The 17913-nt window shown below is 34.8% G+C and overlaps 1 protein-coding gene across 5 annotated transcripts in view; it reads right to left on the bottom strand.

Annotated features, from left to right (window-relative positions):
- The window catches only part of ANXA10 (annexin A10), a 147309-nt gene that overhangs the window by 128121 nt on the left and 1275 nt on the right, over positions 1 to 17913 (bottom strand). For 3 of the 5 annotated variants that reach the window (XM_063638410.1, XM_063638412.1, XM_055276359.2), the window contains exon 2: positions 16876 to 16978. In XM_063638410.1, coding sequence (XP_063494480.1) covers positions 16876 to 16908 — 33 coding nt within the window. In that variant the 5' untranslated portion in view covers positions 16909 to 16978. The remainder of the gene's footprint in view (positions 1 to 16875; positions 16979 to 17913) is intronic. The other 2 variants (XM_063638409.1, XM_063638411.1) reach the window with 1 other exon arrangement.

Genomic DNA, 17913 nt, shown 5'->3' with positions numbered 1-17913 from the left:
TGAATCCATCTGGTCCTGGACTTTTTTTTGGTTGGTAGGCTATTAATTATTGCCTCAATCTCAGAACCTGTTATTGGTGTATTCAGTGATTCAACTTCTTCCTGGTTTAGTCTTGGGAGGGTGTATGTGTCCAGGAATTTATCCATTTCTTCTAGATTTTGTAGTTTATTTGCATAGAGGTGTTTACAGTATTCTCTGATGGTAGTTTGTATTTCTGTGGGATCAGTGGTAACCCCTTTATCAATTTTTATTGCATCTATTTGATTCTTCTCTCTTTTCTTCCTTTTTAGTCTTGCCAACCATCTATCAATTTTGTTGATCTTTTCAAAAAACCAGCTCCTGGATTCATTAATTTTTTGAAGGGTTTTTGTGTCTCTATCTCCTTCAATTCTGCTCTGATCTTAGTTATTTCTTGTCTTCTGCTAGCTTTTGAATTTGTTTGCCTTGCTTCTCTAGTTCTTTTAATTGTGATATTAGGGTGTCGATTTGAGATCTTTCCTGCTTTCTCTTGCGGGCATTTAGTGCTATAAATTTCCCTCTATACACTGCTTTAAATGTGTTCCAGAGATGCTGGTATGTTGTGTCTTTGTTCTCATCGGTTTCAAAGAATACCTTTATTTCTGCCTTCATTTCGTTATTTACCCAGTAGTCATTCAGGAGCAGGTTGTTCAGTTTCCATGTAGTTGAGCGGTTTTGAGTGAGTTTCTCAATCCTGAGTTCTAATTTGATTGCACTGTGGTCTGAGAGACAGTTTGTTATAATTTCTGTTCTTTTACATTTGCTGAGGAGTGCTTTACTTCCACCTATGTGGTCAACTTTGGAATAAGTGCTATGCGGTGCTGAGAAGAATGTATATTCTGTTGATTTGTGGTGGAGAGTTCTGTAGATGTCTATTAGGTCTGTTGTCTTTTCTCTAGTTTAAGTATTGTTTTACTGAATATTATTTTTTTAAAATAATTATTCCCTTAGGTTAAATTCTTAGTATTGTTACTGAATTAAAGAGCATAATTTGTTTAAGATATTATATTATTTTTGAAAAGTTTTTTGTTATCTAACATTAAATAAATGAAGACCATCTTCTTTCAAGACACTCTTACTAGCATAGGACAGTTTTTAAATGTTTTTCTAATTAAATATGTGTCAAACTGTATCTAATTACACTTTTAATTTGCATTTTGAAATTATAGTGCTTGACAATTTTCTGCCTTCATGTTGTTTTTCCCCTTGTATGAAGTGTTAGTTTATATGGTCAGCCCACTTTTAAAATATATCTTTTACCAATCCAAAGGGATGCTTTATGTAAGATACATATACAATTTAATGTATACTGCCAAACCAAATAAATCTGTTGAAAGAGTTACTAGTAAATAAGGTGTTTATTTTTGCCGTTAGGTTACCCAGCACGTGTTTGAAGCCATTCTTGTTCTTCTACTCTGTGGAGGTACAACGGGGACTATGGGCAAAAACAGAGTGCCTAATTGAACATCAATAATCAACCTAGTTAGCCCTATTGAGAAAGCACGAAACGCCTCTCTTTTCCATTATGACAGCAAATTCAACATCTTAGTGGTAAAGAAAGTTTTCATTGATCCATGATTCTACTAGGAACTATTTGCTTTTGGTCTACGCATAGATTCGAGATGGTGAAAAGCTGTGTTAAATTATGATTAAATATTATGCTGATGATAGGAAAAGATGAAAGGCTAATTGGTCTGATCAAGCTGAGGAGGTTAGTGGAGCCAACATCCACTATTACATAAAGGCATGTTCTTGGTACTGACTGCCTGAGTTACAATGGACAAATACCTATATATGTGAAAAGAATCATTAGTGTATTATGCACCAAGTATGTTTTACGTGATATATAGGTAGATAAATATAGATATAAAATCTACTAATCCTCATGCAACCAGGTGAAGTGGGCCATATAATTTCTTACATTTCTCAGAGGAAATGAGGCACCAAGAAATTGCTCAAGAGGTTTGTTAATGGTAGAAAAGAAATGAGTCTAGATTGTTCATTTGCAGTCCATTATTTGAACCACTATACTCTGCTTCTCTAATGGAATTGTTACTACTACTATTATTACTATTAGTGTTATTCATAGGATAGAGCTGCTGAAAAAAGTGTATATGGAATTAGTCCCTATGATTATTGAATTATTACAAGAGTATTGATGAGTTTTAGCATCTTATATAGACTCTAAAACACTTAATGGCAAATTCAACTTTCAATAAACTCACAGCAGAGGAGAGTCAGACAGATGTGTGGTCTTGTGAAGCTTCATGTGATCTACACTGTTGTTTAAGTCAGCAACAGATTTGTGAGTTAATCCCAGAACGGGACATAGTGAAGCTGCCTGCTACTTGAAGTAGATCACTTGGAACTGTTACCTGCAGCAGCTTGTAGGGTGCAATACATCAGCAGGGGCAAATGGTCTCCTGGATTCAAAAGGAAAGTGGCTTAGAGAATTCAAGTCTTTCAATAAGCCAGACGTATTCTCTTTTAATTTCAGACACATTTTCTTTTTAAGTAAAGCTTTCCTGTTACTTCTTAATTTTCTACTTCATGTATGTAGGCATAGTCTTGTAACTAAACTCAAATTTCTCTGAAGTATTAAATTTAATGTGTTTGGTGTGTTCTATTCCTCTATAAAATTATTATTTTCTCATCAGATTATTTTACTATGAGGAGATATAAATGCATGACCATCTTTGTTAATAATCATTATAATTAGATAAACTTTGGGGAGGCTTAGAGTAAGGTCATGTGTCTGTGGCTTTCCTCTCAGGCTAAAACTCAATATTCCTTACTGTTCTAGGAATGGGAGTATTTTGACAAGTACTATCAAGAATCCTTTATCCTATGCAAAATTCATTTAAAATTCTGTCTATACAATCAACCTAGAATAAATAGGACATCTTTTTAGTTTCTTTTCAGTAACAGTTGGTTAGTGGCAATAGGTCCACTCACTGCTTTCTCTGCATTAATATATAACATGTACAGTACACATTCACCACTTTTCCTTCTCTCTCTCTCTCTGTCTCTTTCTTCCCCAGAGGACCTTGTAAGACTGAAACAAGATTAGACACACATATTAATATATCTTTTCAATGATACTTCCAATATGCAACATTCTATCACCACTGATCCTGACCTGCTTCCTTTGAGATTACCTTGCGGTGACTCTTGCTATGGGTAGTCCTGTAGTATTTTAACTTAAAGAGGTTGACATCTGTGACAGAATTTTATACTTATGTAAAACTACTCCCAGCAGTCTCAAACAGCATGCAGGCTCTCAGGTATCTCAGATATAAGCCAGAATTCTTGACGTCGCCTCCTCATGTACTGCCATTGCATTGATCTGTAAGTGGTGTAAGCCATTCAAAAAGAACCATTTCAAGAAAGTATCAAGATTTAGAGCTTTAAGTTGTATTTCATTTTCAATGGATTCTTCATGGGCTGCTTGAGGAAGCATAATGAATAGCTTCTTGTGGAGTTTGCAGAAGAAATCCTTGTATTTCCTAGGGCTGCCATAACAAAAGTAGTGGCTTTGTTGGATATATGGAAGTTCTATTTTATGTTTTTGAGGAAACTTCATACTCTTTTCCATAGAAGTTGTACTACTCACATTTCCACCAACAGTGTACGAGCCTTCCACTTTCTCCACATCCTTGCCAGCATCTGTTGTTTTTTGTCTTTTTGATAAAAGCCATTCTAGCTGGGATAAGATAATATTTCAATGTGGTTTTGATTTGCATTTCCCTGGTGACTAATGATATTGAACATTTTTTCATATACTTACTGGCTATTGTATGCCTTCTTTTGTGATATGTTTGTTCAGGTTTTGCTCATTTTAAGATTGGATTATTTGCCTTTTTTGCTATTAAGCTGTTTGAGTTCCTTATATATTCTGCTTATTGATCACATGTATGCTTGTCAGATGAATTAGCTTGCAAATATTTTCTCCAATTCTGTCGGCTGTCTGTTCACTTTGTTGATTACTTCCTTTGTTGTGAAGAAGCTTCTTAGCTTCATGTAATCCCACTTATCTGACTTTGTTTTTGTTGCTTGTGCTTTGGAGATCTTATCCAAAAATCTTTACCCAGACCAATATCCTGATGCATCTCCCGCCCCAATGTTTTCTTTTGATAGTTTCACAGTATCAGGTCTTTACATTTAAGTCTTCAATCCATTTTGATTTGATTTTTGTATATGGTATCACATAATGGTCCAATTTCATTATTTTGCACACGGATATTCTATTTTTCACACACCATTTATTGAATAGACTGTCTTTTTCCCATTGTGTATTGTAGGAACCTTTGCCCAAAATCAGTTTGGCATAATAAGTGGATTATTTTTGAGCCTCTCTTCTCTTTGAAATGTTTCTGTGTCTGTTTTTATGCCAGCAGATGATGTTTTGGTTACTATAGCTCATAGTATAATTTGAAGTCAGGTAGTGTGAGATCTGCAACTTTTTTTTGCTCAGAATTGCTTTGGCTATTTGGGGACTTTTGTTGTTCCATACAAATTTTAGGATTTGTTTTCTATTTCTGTGAAGGATATCATTGCTATTGATAAGAATTGTATTGAATCAGTATATCACTTAGAGTAGTATGAACATTTTATCAGTATTAATTCTTCCAATTCATGAGAATGGGATATGTTTCCATTTTGTGTGTCCTCTTCAATTTCTTTCATCAGTGTTTTATAGGGTTTTTGTAGATTTTTTTTACTTTGGTTAAATTCATTTGTAGGTGTTTTTTGTAGCAATTGTAAATTACAAGGACACCAGTCATATTGGATTATATATTGGATTAGGACCCACCTTAACAGACTCATTTTAACTTAATCACCTAGCACAGACTTCTTGTTGATCAAGAATTTAGCTAATAAATAAATAATTTTTAAAATTATTTTACCCTGATCTCTGCCTGGAGACATATTCTCAACTACAGCACGGGGAAGAGGAATCCAAGCTGAGCAGAATCTCTCTGAGTTGAGAAGACAGAGATCAAAGTTTAAACATGCTGGAGCATCTGGAATTTGTGGCTCTTTATAAGTAGAGGAGTATACAGAGCTATGCAAAGAAAGAGTTTGTAGTAGGCTTAAGAATGGCTTCTAATAATATCAGGTCCTAATGCTTGGAATCTGTAAATACTACTTTATATGAAAAAGAGTCTTTGCAGATATGATTAAGAATTTTGAGAAAGGGAGATTATCCTGGATGATCCAAGTCAACGTTAAGTGGAATCAACACAAGTGTCTTTATAATATAGAGAAACACAGGGAGTTTTGACAAACAGAAGTGAAGAAGTGAACATGACGATGGAGGCAGAGAATGGAGAGATTCAACCACAAGGGAATTCCTGTAGCCCCCAGAGGCTGGAAGATGCAAGAGTGAATTTTCCATTAGAGCTTCCAGAGGGAGTGTGGCCCTGCTGACACCATGATTTCAGTCCAGTCATACTCATTTTAGACTTCTGGCCTCTACACTATGAGGTAATTAATTTCTATTGCATTAAACAACTAAATCTATGATAATTTATTACAGCAGCCATAGGAGACTAATACAGAATCCAAGATATGTAAATAGGGTTTCTCTTAAGCCCTTGTCTGAAGACTAAGCTACATAAGCATGGAGTGAAAATTCACAAGGTCAGGCAAAGGAAACTGTCAGGAAGCTGTAAGCTAAAACATTCCTAGAGGTCAGATAGAATGGGAGATGGTCAACTTCCAGCCAGCTAAAGTAGAGAGATCTTAGTGAGTACTTGGATCATTTAATAGAGACCCCAACAGACAAATCTTAAGGTTGTCAAATTAAAAAAATAAAAATACAGGATGCCTAGTTTGCTTGAATTTCAGATAAACACCATTTTTATATATGCAGGCCTCAAATATTACAATTGAAGTTTCAGTTTAATGCCCCAATTTTTAATTTATAATAACACGTGAGGCCTATTTATCATAAAAATGTTTTTTTTTGCTTATCTGAATTTCAAATTTAACTGGGCTTCCTATATTTTGTCTGCAAATTCTAACTACTTCAAATACATCCCATCAAAGCTTAGTAACAAACCAGAAACAAGTAACTTAACTCCCTGCAAACTCAAAGTTCAAAATTCTATAGAGAAAGGCAACAAAATACAGATAGTTAAAAACGTAATAAATGCAATGATGGCATCTAATGAAATAATCATGTACCAAAAAAGGAAAAAAACCCACCAACATAATATGTGATCCATTAGCTGGATAAAAACTATTTAATAAAAATATAGCAAAAATGGTATCGATACAGAAATTAGCAGACACATTTCTTAACAGCTATTGCAAAAATATTCAGAATTTAAAAGTAATAATAAAAATCAGGAGAAAAAATAAGAAAAACATATGCAAAACAACACATAGACAAGCATACAAATGAATAGAACTTCAGAAATTTAATATAAAATGGAAGTATGCTCATTGAGTTTAAATACAAATTAAGCACTTCAAAAGGAAAGATAGGTGAACTTGTGGATACAGTGATATCAATTATGCATATTGATGCACACAAAGAAAAAGAAGGCTGGGTAATTTGTGGAACAATATCAAGCTCACCAACTAACATGTAATTGAAGTTTCAAAAAGAGGAGCGAGAAGCCCGGGATTAGAAAAATATTTGAAGAAAAGTGATTTAAATTTTTCAAATTAGATGAAAAGTAAGAACGGATGCAAAAAACTCATCAAACCCCAAGCAAAATAAACACATAGAAAATATCAAGAAGGCCAGGCGCAGTGGCTTATGCCTGTAATCCCAGCACTTTAGGAGGCCGAGGTGGGTGGCTCGCCTGAGGTCAGGAGTTCGAGACCAGCCTGGCCAACTTGGTGAAACACTGTCTCTACTAAAAATGCAAAAATTAGCTGGATGTGGAGGTGGGCACCTGTAATCCCAGCTATTTGGGAGGCTGAGGTAGGAGAATTGCTTGAACCCAGGAGATGGGGATTGCAGTGAGCTGAGATTGTGCCATTGCACTCCAGCATGGGCGACAGAGTGAGACTCCATCTCTAAAAAAAAAAAAAAAAAAAGAGAAAACAGAAAATATCAAGATATTATAATTGATAAATCAGTGATAGGTATACTACTATATGTAAAAACATATTGGAATATATAATTTTTACTGTATATACTTAAATATTTCAGCAAAGTCATTTTGAAGAAACCAAAATGAACCGGAAGTCTATATTTCTACAAGAAAATAAAGCAAAGTGTATATACAGAAAATTTCTGCCTTCCAATGAAAGCATATCATGACTTAATTGTTATTCTTTATTATTTTTCTCTTTTTTTGTTTACTTTAGAAAAAGTAGTGATCAGCAGAACAGCAAGAATGTTGTTTCCAGTTTGCAAAGTTAGTCTGTAACAATTGCAAATCATTCATCAACTTAAAATAGCAAGCATTTTACTGTGACTAAGAAATAAGTTATAACCACAAACATGGGGGATATTCGGGATTGAGTGTAATTTGAGTACAACATGAAGGGTTTGTATGAGTAATGTACTGCATTTTAGCAAGACTGTTTTCTTGTTTTATTGATATGCCCATTTAATTTCAATTAAATTAGTAAATATAGAATGCTTAATGTATTTCCACATTTTCTCCAAGGTTCTGAATTTAAACCAGATTAAAAGAGCCATTTTCATGTTTTAAAAGCCCACATTTAAATAAATGCAATGATGGGGAAAAATTAAGTGGATAGTTAAATAATAAAAATCCATGTGCCCATGGATTTTCCAGAAGAAGGAGTAAATTAAAACACAAATTTATAAGCAAAAAATCAATTTAGGTTGATTAGAACTAAAACTGGCACCCATATTATTTTCATGCAGAAGATGAAGATTGTTATTTATCTCTTTCCTCAAATCAAGCAAAATTGAATTCAAAATATACAAAAACCATTTTACACTTTTTTGAAATGATTATCCTTTATTTAATAGTGGTGCTAATGTTTAAACCTTTGGCTTTATTTTTACTATGTGCACAGAATGAGCAAGAGTACAGGGCTCCCAGTATTCACTTGGCCCCATCCTCTCATCAATGCAGTTTTGATAATGATCCCTCTCTGCTTAACATACTATTGCTTTGTGGCCATAGTGAAGAAAGCTACATGGGAAAATACTTTGGAAACAATGGTGTGCTGTATAAATATATGTCAGCAGAAAAGGTAATAAAAAACATTAAAATGTAGGAGCTTTATATTTTAAATAGGCTCTGTAATTTACAACAGATTAAATAAATTAAGCTATATGATTATTTAAAGAACACTAAAGAGCCTACAGTGAATCAGTTGGATAGGTGCACAATAATTAGATGGTATAAACACCATAGAGAAAAAACATAGCAGGAAAGGGAAATAGCTACTGTCACAGCTGAAGGAAGTTTCCATTTTAAACGGAGTAGACTATTGAGTACATGGTGGAAAGGAAGGTTCACTGAGAAAATGACTTTGAAGGCAAAGGCTTATGGGAGATGAGGAAGCTTGCCCTAATGATATTGGGGGGAAATGTTTCATGCTAGGAAAGAGAGTAAGGTCAAAATCTCCAAACTTACAGTGTTCCAGGCACATTGAAGAAATTAGTGTATATGTAGTTAAGGGAGACAGAGGAAAGTAGTAGACAATAAGATCAGAGAGCTGAGACAATTGCTAAACACATCTGGAGACTTAGTTCTAAGAGGGTTCAGATGGGTTTTGGCCACGGAAGTGACATGATCTGATTTATGTTGTAGCTGAATGACCCTCACTATTGGGTTGCTAACAGACCAAAAGGAGGTAGGGAAACAATAAATTAAAGTAGTTAGGAGGCTAAAACTATGAAACAATCATAAGATAAGCCAGGGCAGTAGAAGTGAAGGTGGTAAGAGATACTCAGACTTAGAAGGTAGAGTCAATTTGTTTTCCAGATAAATTACATGTGGGATGTAGAGAAAAAGATGAGTCCAAGATGATTGTCCTGTTTTTGGCTTGAGTTTCTGGAAAAATTTGGCTTCTAATAATTGATATGGGAAAAAATGGAGTAGTTTATTTTTGGGAGGAATGAAGTTGCATTTTTTTTGACATGTTAAGTTAGATCCTGTTAGACTTTGATGTAGAGATGATATCCAGGTAGTCATATTGACTAGACCAGGTTTCTGGTATGAGTGAAGACTGGAGATATACATCTGGGGAGGCTGACAGCATATAGGCTTTGTTGAAAGCCACAAGACTGGAAGAGGTCACCAAGGGCAGGTGTGTAGAATAGACATCCGAAGATTGAGACTCGAGACAAATAGCTTTAAGAGAGCTGGAAAATGAGAAATGAGTAGTCACCAAGTAATAGTGAAATTAAGAGTGTGATATTCTGAAAGTCAAGTGAAAAAGTGTTTGAAATAAGTGATCAGTTTTGTTTCTTAAAAGCTGTGAATACATCTACAAGAAAACCAAAGCCTAATCATTAGATTTTGGTGGAGGTAGTTGATGACCTCCATAAAAGCACCTTTTGTGAGTCAAAAAGGCAAAGACTGATTAAAATGGATTTAAATCCCATAAGGCTTGGTGTTGACCACAAATCCTATAAAAACTCAAGAAAGATATTGTAGAAGGTAAGCTCAGGACCACATTTTGTAAAAATCAGTATTTCTTCAGTGAACTCCTCTTTACCTTTTGTACATTCAGGATCACAGTGCTCTTATGCTGCCCTTGGTTAGGTTGGAAGAGCAAAGGGAACCTGCTAAGAATAGTCTTACTATTGTGATAGAATAAGGTCTAGGATAAATTGAATTTTTTTGTTGTTGTTGAGATGGAATCTTGCTCTGTTGCCCAGGCTGGAGTGCAGTGGTGCAATCTCAGCTCACTGCAGCCTCCGCTTCCCGGGTTCAAGCAATTCTCCTGCCTCTGCCTCCCAAGTAGCTGGAATTACAGGTACATGCCACTATGACTGGCTAATTTTTGTATTTTCAGTGGAGACGAGGTTTCACCATGTTGGCCAGGATGGTCTTGATCTCCTGACTTCATGATCCACCTGCCTTGGCCTCCCAAAGTGCTGGGATTACAGGCGTGAGCCACCACTCCCGGCCGATAAATTGAACTTTTAATGGGAATATATGGAAAAGGCAATGGTTAATACCTAAGAATAATATGCTCTTTGTAAAATTGTTTGAATTAATGAAATAATTTTTGTGCAGGAAACATTTCTGGAATTCTTCCATTCAGACCATGTAGGCAACCATCTGTTTCACTCTTGCAAGTGGACAAATTGATGATGCTGGAAAAGGAGGCATCCAAGTTGTTTGATTTTATTGCTAGTCTTACTTTAGTAGAGATAGTAAACAAAAAGAAACTATGTATTTAAAAATATAAACCTATTTATGGCCATAAAACATATAGACTATTAAACTTGCTCAACTAATCTTTGAATTTTGCAGTATATATTTGAGTTCCCATTAAAAAAAGATTCATCCTTTCAGCACACTTTGGTTTTGAGTAAGTCTATTAACATGGTAGATGCATTGTACTATTTACTAAATCATAGTTTTTTAAAAACACAGAATTGTGTTAGGTGCTATCTTGCTAGGCCTCAAGTAATTATACGCACGTTATGTAATCTCTTAATCAGTAATAACTTTTGTAAGTAGGGAGATTTTCTGATGTCTTACCTAATTATCAGTTAGTTGCAATTTAAGTTTGTTTTGTCTTATTTTGATTAGTTTATATACAATATCACACTTTGAGAACCAGAGAGAGAACATCTCCTTAGTTCATAAAGGGAAAGATATTAGACTACAACTGACTGTAAAGCAAAAGCCACTCTGAATGGATAACACTTTGTTTCTCATTTTATTTACTGCTATTCTGCTTCACTCTTAACTTTCACAAAAGTACATCAAAATCAGTCAAATTGTGAAACAAGGCAGTAATCTGTTGTTTTCAACCAGCAAGTTAAGTTGTGTTCATCCTCCCTCTCTCCATTCCATCTCCACATCCCATGACTCAAAATCAGATTTTAAATGTATCCCCAATTTGGCTAATTATCATTAGCTGTGGTAAAATGAATCTAACTTTGAGTGGAATTTGGTGCGCTCATTTCTAAGATTAAAAAAAATCATTTCATATAAATCCTATGTATTTTGTTAGCACAATGTAGAGGAAAAGATCCTATGACTCTAAAGAAAGGGCAAAATACTAAGTGAAGGTGCAGGTGTATGAAGGTCCCCATACAGTTTTGTCAATCAGTTTATCATTCATGGTGATCTCATTCCTGGCACAACCCTGTTTAATCCTTGAGGATTTGTCAAACTCTTTAATCCCTTTTCCTGATCGAGGTCTTGTTACTTCATTTTTTAATTTTTATTTTTGAGTTGAAGTCTCCCTCTGTCACCCAGGCTGGAGTGCAAAAATGGCGTGATCTTGGGTCACTGCAACTTCTGCCTCCCAGGTTCAAGCGAATCTCTTTCCCCAGCCCTGCAAGTAGCTGGGACTACAGGCATGCGCCACCTTGCCTGGCTATTTTTTGCATTTTTAGTAGAGATGGGGGTTTCACCAGTTGGCCAGGCTGGTCTTAAACTCCTGACCTCAGGTGATCTGCCCGCCTTGGCCTCCCAAAGTGCTGGGATTATAGGCGTGAGCCACTGCGCCCGGCCTTCTGTTACTTTATACATTATTTATTACTTCTGCTTCATTGTAGATCCCTTTGCGTTTACAGTTATGTCAAACCATGTACCATCAAATTTGCTCCTATGTTTCTATAGAGAAAGCATAATATAATCAAACATCACTGGATTCCTTGGTGGTCAGATTTGGGGTTTTGTCTAGCTGTACATATAGATAGTTATATGACTTAGAGGCATTTCCTTAATCTTGCTGGGTCAGTTTTTCATCTATAAATAAGGGGAATTCACACTGACTACTAGTTTACTCACCACCACACAGTGGCCTTCACTCCCACCCCTATAACACAAAAGAAATACTAAGAATAAACACTGAGTTGCAGACCTTAAATTTTGCTAAAAAAGAGGACCTCAAAAACAGACTTACTATCACCATCATTTAATAAAGAGAAGGTAATTTAATTCCAGAAATTGCCAATAAGAAATCATTTTAGGGTAAAGTCTCATATTTTCTAAGAAATTGCTGCTAGCTGTAATTTTTCCCTCACACTAACTGGTATGATTTTGCCACGCATCAGCATCCATCTACAGACAGGAGTTTGGGAAGCACTAGTCCAGTCCAGTGGTTCTCAAACTTTGCAGGTATTAGCACAACCAGTAGGACTAGTTTAAATAGATTTAAGAGCCACATCCACAAAATAAGTCTTCTTGGAGCCTGAGAATTTGCATTTCTAGCATACGTCAGGTGATGCTGATGCTACTTGTTCAGAAACACACTTTGAGAACCATGGGTCTAGATAATTTCTAATATCCTTACCATACAGACTTTTATGAATGTACTAATTCTTCTACAACTAAGTGTAAGCAAATTACAGACAGCATAAATTGTTATAAATGAATATCTTTTCCGTCTACTGAAGATTTTCAAACACCAAGATGTTAAAAGCCAATTTATATAATATATCCAACCTGTATTACATAATGAGAAAATTTGAGCAAAAAAATATTTTTTGCTATGCAAGAGTTACAAGGTATGCAGTATTTACACAAATAAAATTTATGATTATGTAAAAAGAATAACACCAAAGAAAAGGGGTTCCACAAAAATTCTCTCATAAATATATTTTTAAAGTTCAGAAAATCAGAAATCAGAAAATATGACCATAAAGTGAGTCTTCTAAGGTCTTGTATGTACCATTGGTTTTGATTTAAATTTTGTATGTGATTTATATGAAAGGGAAATGGCTGCACAGAACCTTCCATTTAATTTTAAAGAAGGTGACTTTTTTTTTTGAAAGAACAATCTCACTATATTGAAAAGCATATTTTTTGAACTAGCAATATAGAAATGTTTCAGGATATAAATATTCTGTAATTACTTACTTTCAAAACTAGACAAGGAGACAGTCAAGCATAATTAATAGTGTTGAAATATAACTGTAATGGTAGTGTGTAAATGCCGAAGGAAGAATATTTGACCCTAACATTCTAATCTCATAGATGTTTCACTTTATTCCCTATTCCCCGATCTTGGAAGCAGATTAAACAAGCTGAAGGAGCAAAATATCTACCTTTTAATATTCAGTGGTTAGCTTGACAACTGGTAATTGGTATTAACTGTTATTTCATTTGTAAAGTTAACTGATTTTTTTTTAAATAAGCACTTTTATTAACAGCAGTTAGTTTAAATATATAATCATGGGCATTTCAGAACCATTGTTATTATACATGCAGATTGTTAAAAATGTCACTGTAATTGCTTTTTATGATTTGAACTGCAATATCCATTCATCAAGCAAATGTATTACACATAACTTTCTGAGGGTTAGGAGTATGAAAATAATTTCTTTTTCTTATTTATCATCTTTCCCTTTTCCCAGGTTTTATCATCTATGTGTATTTGTGCTTGACTTTAAAATTTTTTTTAAGCTCTACTTTTGCTGATTATATTTTAGGGAAATGGTATCGGTAGATATTCACATGAGAGAATTAAAGAAAATTACGATACATAAAGGTTAGTTGCAATTTATGTTTTTGACAATATAAATGATACTTTTCCTTGTGGATCTAAGGCTTTGTGTGAAGAGCTGATAAATTTTACAACCCCCTTGCAGGAAATAATCAAGGGCAAGATACATTTTTTAATGGAGAAAAGCACAGTATTAACCTTAGGCAGAGTTTTTACATTATAAAAAGAGAAGAAAAAGAAAGAGTAAATACCAAGAAGGGACCTGTTATTATTCTTCATCACACTGACACACGTAGCTGTAAAGTCAGGCTGCTTTGGAGGACATTGTCTTTTCTATTGATTAAAGGTTTTACCCATAAATTAGAGGATATTCTAGTTACCACCTCTAATATTTCAAAGGAGGTCTTCTGATTAAAACATGTGATCAAAAGTAGCCCCCAAACAGGAGCAACAACAACAAAAAACTGTTGAGTGATTAGTTTAATTCAAGTGGGAAATAATAATTGTGTCAGAGGAGAAGAGAAGAATGATTCAAGAGATATCCTGGCTGTAGTGTTTACAAGATTTAGTAATCATCAAATACATGGTAGCACAAAGTAGATGTGGGTAAGCTCATGGCTCTGGGTGAAACTATACGGCTTTTATTCTATTAACAAAGACAGAATAATTCGGGTAGTTGAAACGCCAGTGAACATTTAGAAATAAATAGCCAGTAGCCAATTAAAAAGAGAAATATAGAACTTAAGAGGAAATTTGAATGAGAGATACAGATTTGGATGCCCTCAGTTTACAAACTGCAAGCTGACAGTATAGTTGCAGATTTGATTATTAAAGGAGAATGCATGAAATAATATGAGAGCACAATTGGAGCAGATTTGAAAGGAACACTAATACTTTGAAGGAATTGAAAGAGAAACCATTCTATCTAATCTCTAAAGAAGTAATAGCAGTACTTCAAAAAATCATCCAGAAAATAGAGAGGGAGAGAACACTTCTCAACTTATTTTGTAATACCAGTAATACCAAAGCCAGATAATTACAAGAAAGTAATGGGCTAATATCATTCATGAGTACAGATAAAAAACTTCTCAAATAAATATAAGTAAACCAAATTCAACAACATATAAAAATGATTATAAACCATAACCAAGTAGGATTTATCCCAGAAATTCAAGATTGGTTTAACATCAGAACATTAATTAATGCCATATGCTATATTAATAGAATAAATAGAAAAATGGGAATATCATTTGACAATATGCAACATCTATTCATGACAAAACTCAACAAATTAAGAACAAAAGGAAACTTTCTCAACCTGATAATTGGCATCTATGAAAACACTGCAGCTAGCATCATACTTAATGGTGAAAGGCTAAGTGTTTTTCCCCAAGACTGGGACCTAGGAAGAAATATTCACTCTCACCACTCCAATTCAATATTGAACTGAAAGTTCTACTAGCGCAATAAGGAAAGATAAAGAAACCAAAGTCATCTCAATTGGAAAGGAAAAAGTAAAACTGTCTCTATTTGCAGGTGACATGACTGTGTATGTAGACAGTCCTAGGTAATTCACAAAACCACTCCCAGAGCCAATAAACAAGTTCAGTAAGTTCACAGGATGTAAGAACAATGTATAAAAATCATTTGCATTTCTATATACTAGCAATTGAAATACTAAAGAACTCAATTCATGTTAGCATCAAAAAAATAAAAGAAAAATTTAACAAAAAAGTGTAAGACTTTGTACACTGAAAACTAAAAGTATTGTTGATAGAAAGTAATGAAATTCTAAATAAATAGAGACATCCTATGTAAATGGATTGAAGATTCAACATTGTTAAGAAAGGCGATCTCCATAAAAACCCCAGCAGGCATTTTGCCAAAATTGATGTGCTTATCCTAAAATTTATATGGAAATGCAAAGGATCCAGAATAGCTTCAACAATTTTTAAAGAGAAGAAAGAGCAGGAGAACTTATACTTCCTCACTTCAAAACTTACTATGATGCTGAAGAATCAAGACAATGCGATATTAGCATAAGCATAAATATTGAATCTATGGAATAAAATTATGTATAAAAATTTTATCTTTAAGGTCAATTGATTTCCAACAAAGAAACCAAGAGAATTCAATAAAAAGGGTAGCCTATTTCAAAAATAGTTCTGGGATAATTGCATGTTCATAGACAGGAAGATGAATTTATATTCTATTTCATATAACACAAAAAATAACATAGTAGATTTTTGAACTAAAGATAAGAGTTTAAGTTATATATATATATATTTAAAAAACATAGATAATCTTTAAAATCTGAGTTAAGCCAAGAATTCTGTTAGGACACCAAAAGCATAATCAAAAACAATAAATGAAATAAACTTCATCAAAATTAAAAATGACATTTGACCTTCAAAATACGGTATTAAGAAAATGGAAAACCACAAACTTGTGTAGAAAATATTTGAAAATCAAATACGCAATAAAGGACTTGTATATAGAATAAAATAAGACCCTGAGAACTGGATAAGGAGATGAACAACACATTTTTAAAATGGGCAAAAGCTTTTCATAGCCCCTTTACCAAAGAAGATAAAATGCCCAATTAGCAAATGAAAAAAATTCATCATTGTTATTAATTAAAATAGTGCAAATTAAAAACCACGATGACGAATCACTTTATAGCCACTAAGATGTATATAATAATAATTTATTAAAAGGAAAATAGCAAGGATGTGGAGACATTGGAACCCTTTTTTATTGCTGGTGGGAATGTAAAGTAGTACAGTCTACTTGGGAAGAGTTTAGCAGTCTTAAAATATTGATTAATGTAAAATTTACTTTACAACCCAGCAATTCTATGCCTCAGTCTCAACCCAAAAATTAATGAAAATATATGTCAACACAAAGACTTGTACCTGAGTGCTTATTTACAATAGGTACGCATACATGTATTTTTAGAGTACTAATTGTGTACACAATAAGTAGTGTACTTTGTCACACTAATTAATAAGTGGTATTATTTACAATAATCAAAAAGTACAAAACAATCAAAATGTCTGTAAATTGGTGACTGAAAAAAATGTGGTACATCCTATCAATGGAATGCTATTCAGCAATAAAAAGGAATAAACTATTTGTACATGCTATTACATGGATTGTCCTCCAAATTAAGAAGCCAAATTCAAAAAACTATATATTATATGTGTATTAGTCTGTTTTCTCACTGCTTATAAAGACATACTCGCGACTGCGAAGAATAGGAGGTTTAATTGGACTTACAGTTACACATGGCTGGAGAGGCCTCAGAATCATGACGGGAGGTGAAAGATACTTCTTACATGGTGGCAGCAACAGAGAATAAGGAAGAAGCAAAAGCGGAAACCTGTGATAAACACATCAGCTCTCATGAGACTTACTCACTATCACGAGAATAGCAAGGAAAGACTGGCCCCCATGATTCAGTTACCTCTCCCTGGGTCCCTTCATCAACACGTGGGAATTCTGAGAGATACAATTAAAGTTGAGATTTGGGTGGGGACACAGCCAAACCATATCATTCTGCCCCGGGCCCCTCCAAATCTCATGTCCTCATATTTAAAAACTAATCATGCCTTCCAAACAGTCCCCCAAAGTCTTAAATCATTTCAGCATTAACCAAAAGTTCACAGTCCAAAGTCTCATCTGAGATAAGGCAAGTCCCTTCCACCTATGAGTCTGTAAAATCAAAAGCAAGCTAGTTACTTCCTAGATACAATGGGAGTACAGGTATTGGGTAAATACAGCTGTTCCAAATGGGAGAATTTGGCCAAAATGAAAGGACTGAAGGCCCCATGCAAGTCTAAAATCCGGTGGGGCAGTCAAATTTTAAAGCTCCAAAATGATCTCCTTTGACTCCAGGTCTCACATCAAGGTCACACTGATGCAAGAGGTGGGTTCCCATGGTCTTGGGCAGCTCTGCCCCTATGGCTTGCCGAGTACAGTCTCCCTCCCAGCTGCTTTCCTGGGCTGGCGTTGAGCGTCAGTAGCTTTTCCAGTCACACGGTGCAAGCTGTCAGTGGATTTACCATTCCGGGGTCTGGAGGGCGGTGGCCCTTTTCTCACAGCCCCACCAGACAGTGCCTCTGTAGGGACTCTGCATGAGGGCTCTGACCCCACATTTCCCTTCCACACTGCCCTAGCAGAGGTTCTCAATGAGGGCCCTGCCTCTGCAGCAAACTTTTGCCTGGGCATCCAGGCGTTTCCATACATTCTCTGAAATCTAAGCAGAGGTTTCTAAACCTCAATTCTTAACATTTGTGCACTGCAGGCTCAACACCA

Source organism: Symphalangus syndactylus, chromosome 4 (genome assembly GCF_028878055.3).
Source record: "Symphalangus syndactylus isolate Jambi chromosome 4, NHGRI_mSymSyn1-v2.1_pri, whole genome shotgun sequence".
In the NCBI taxonomy this organism is placed as follows: Eukaryota; Metazoa; Chordata; class Mammalia; order Primates; family Hylobatidae; genus Symphalangus; species Symphalangus syndactylus.
The sequence above is the reverse complement of the archived record's forward strand: the minus strand, read 5'-3'. Positions and strand labels throughout refer to the sequence as shown.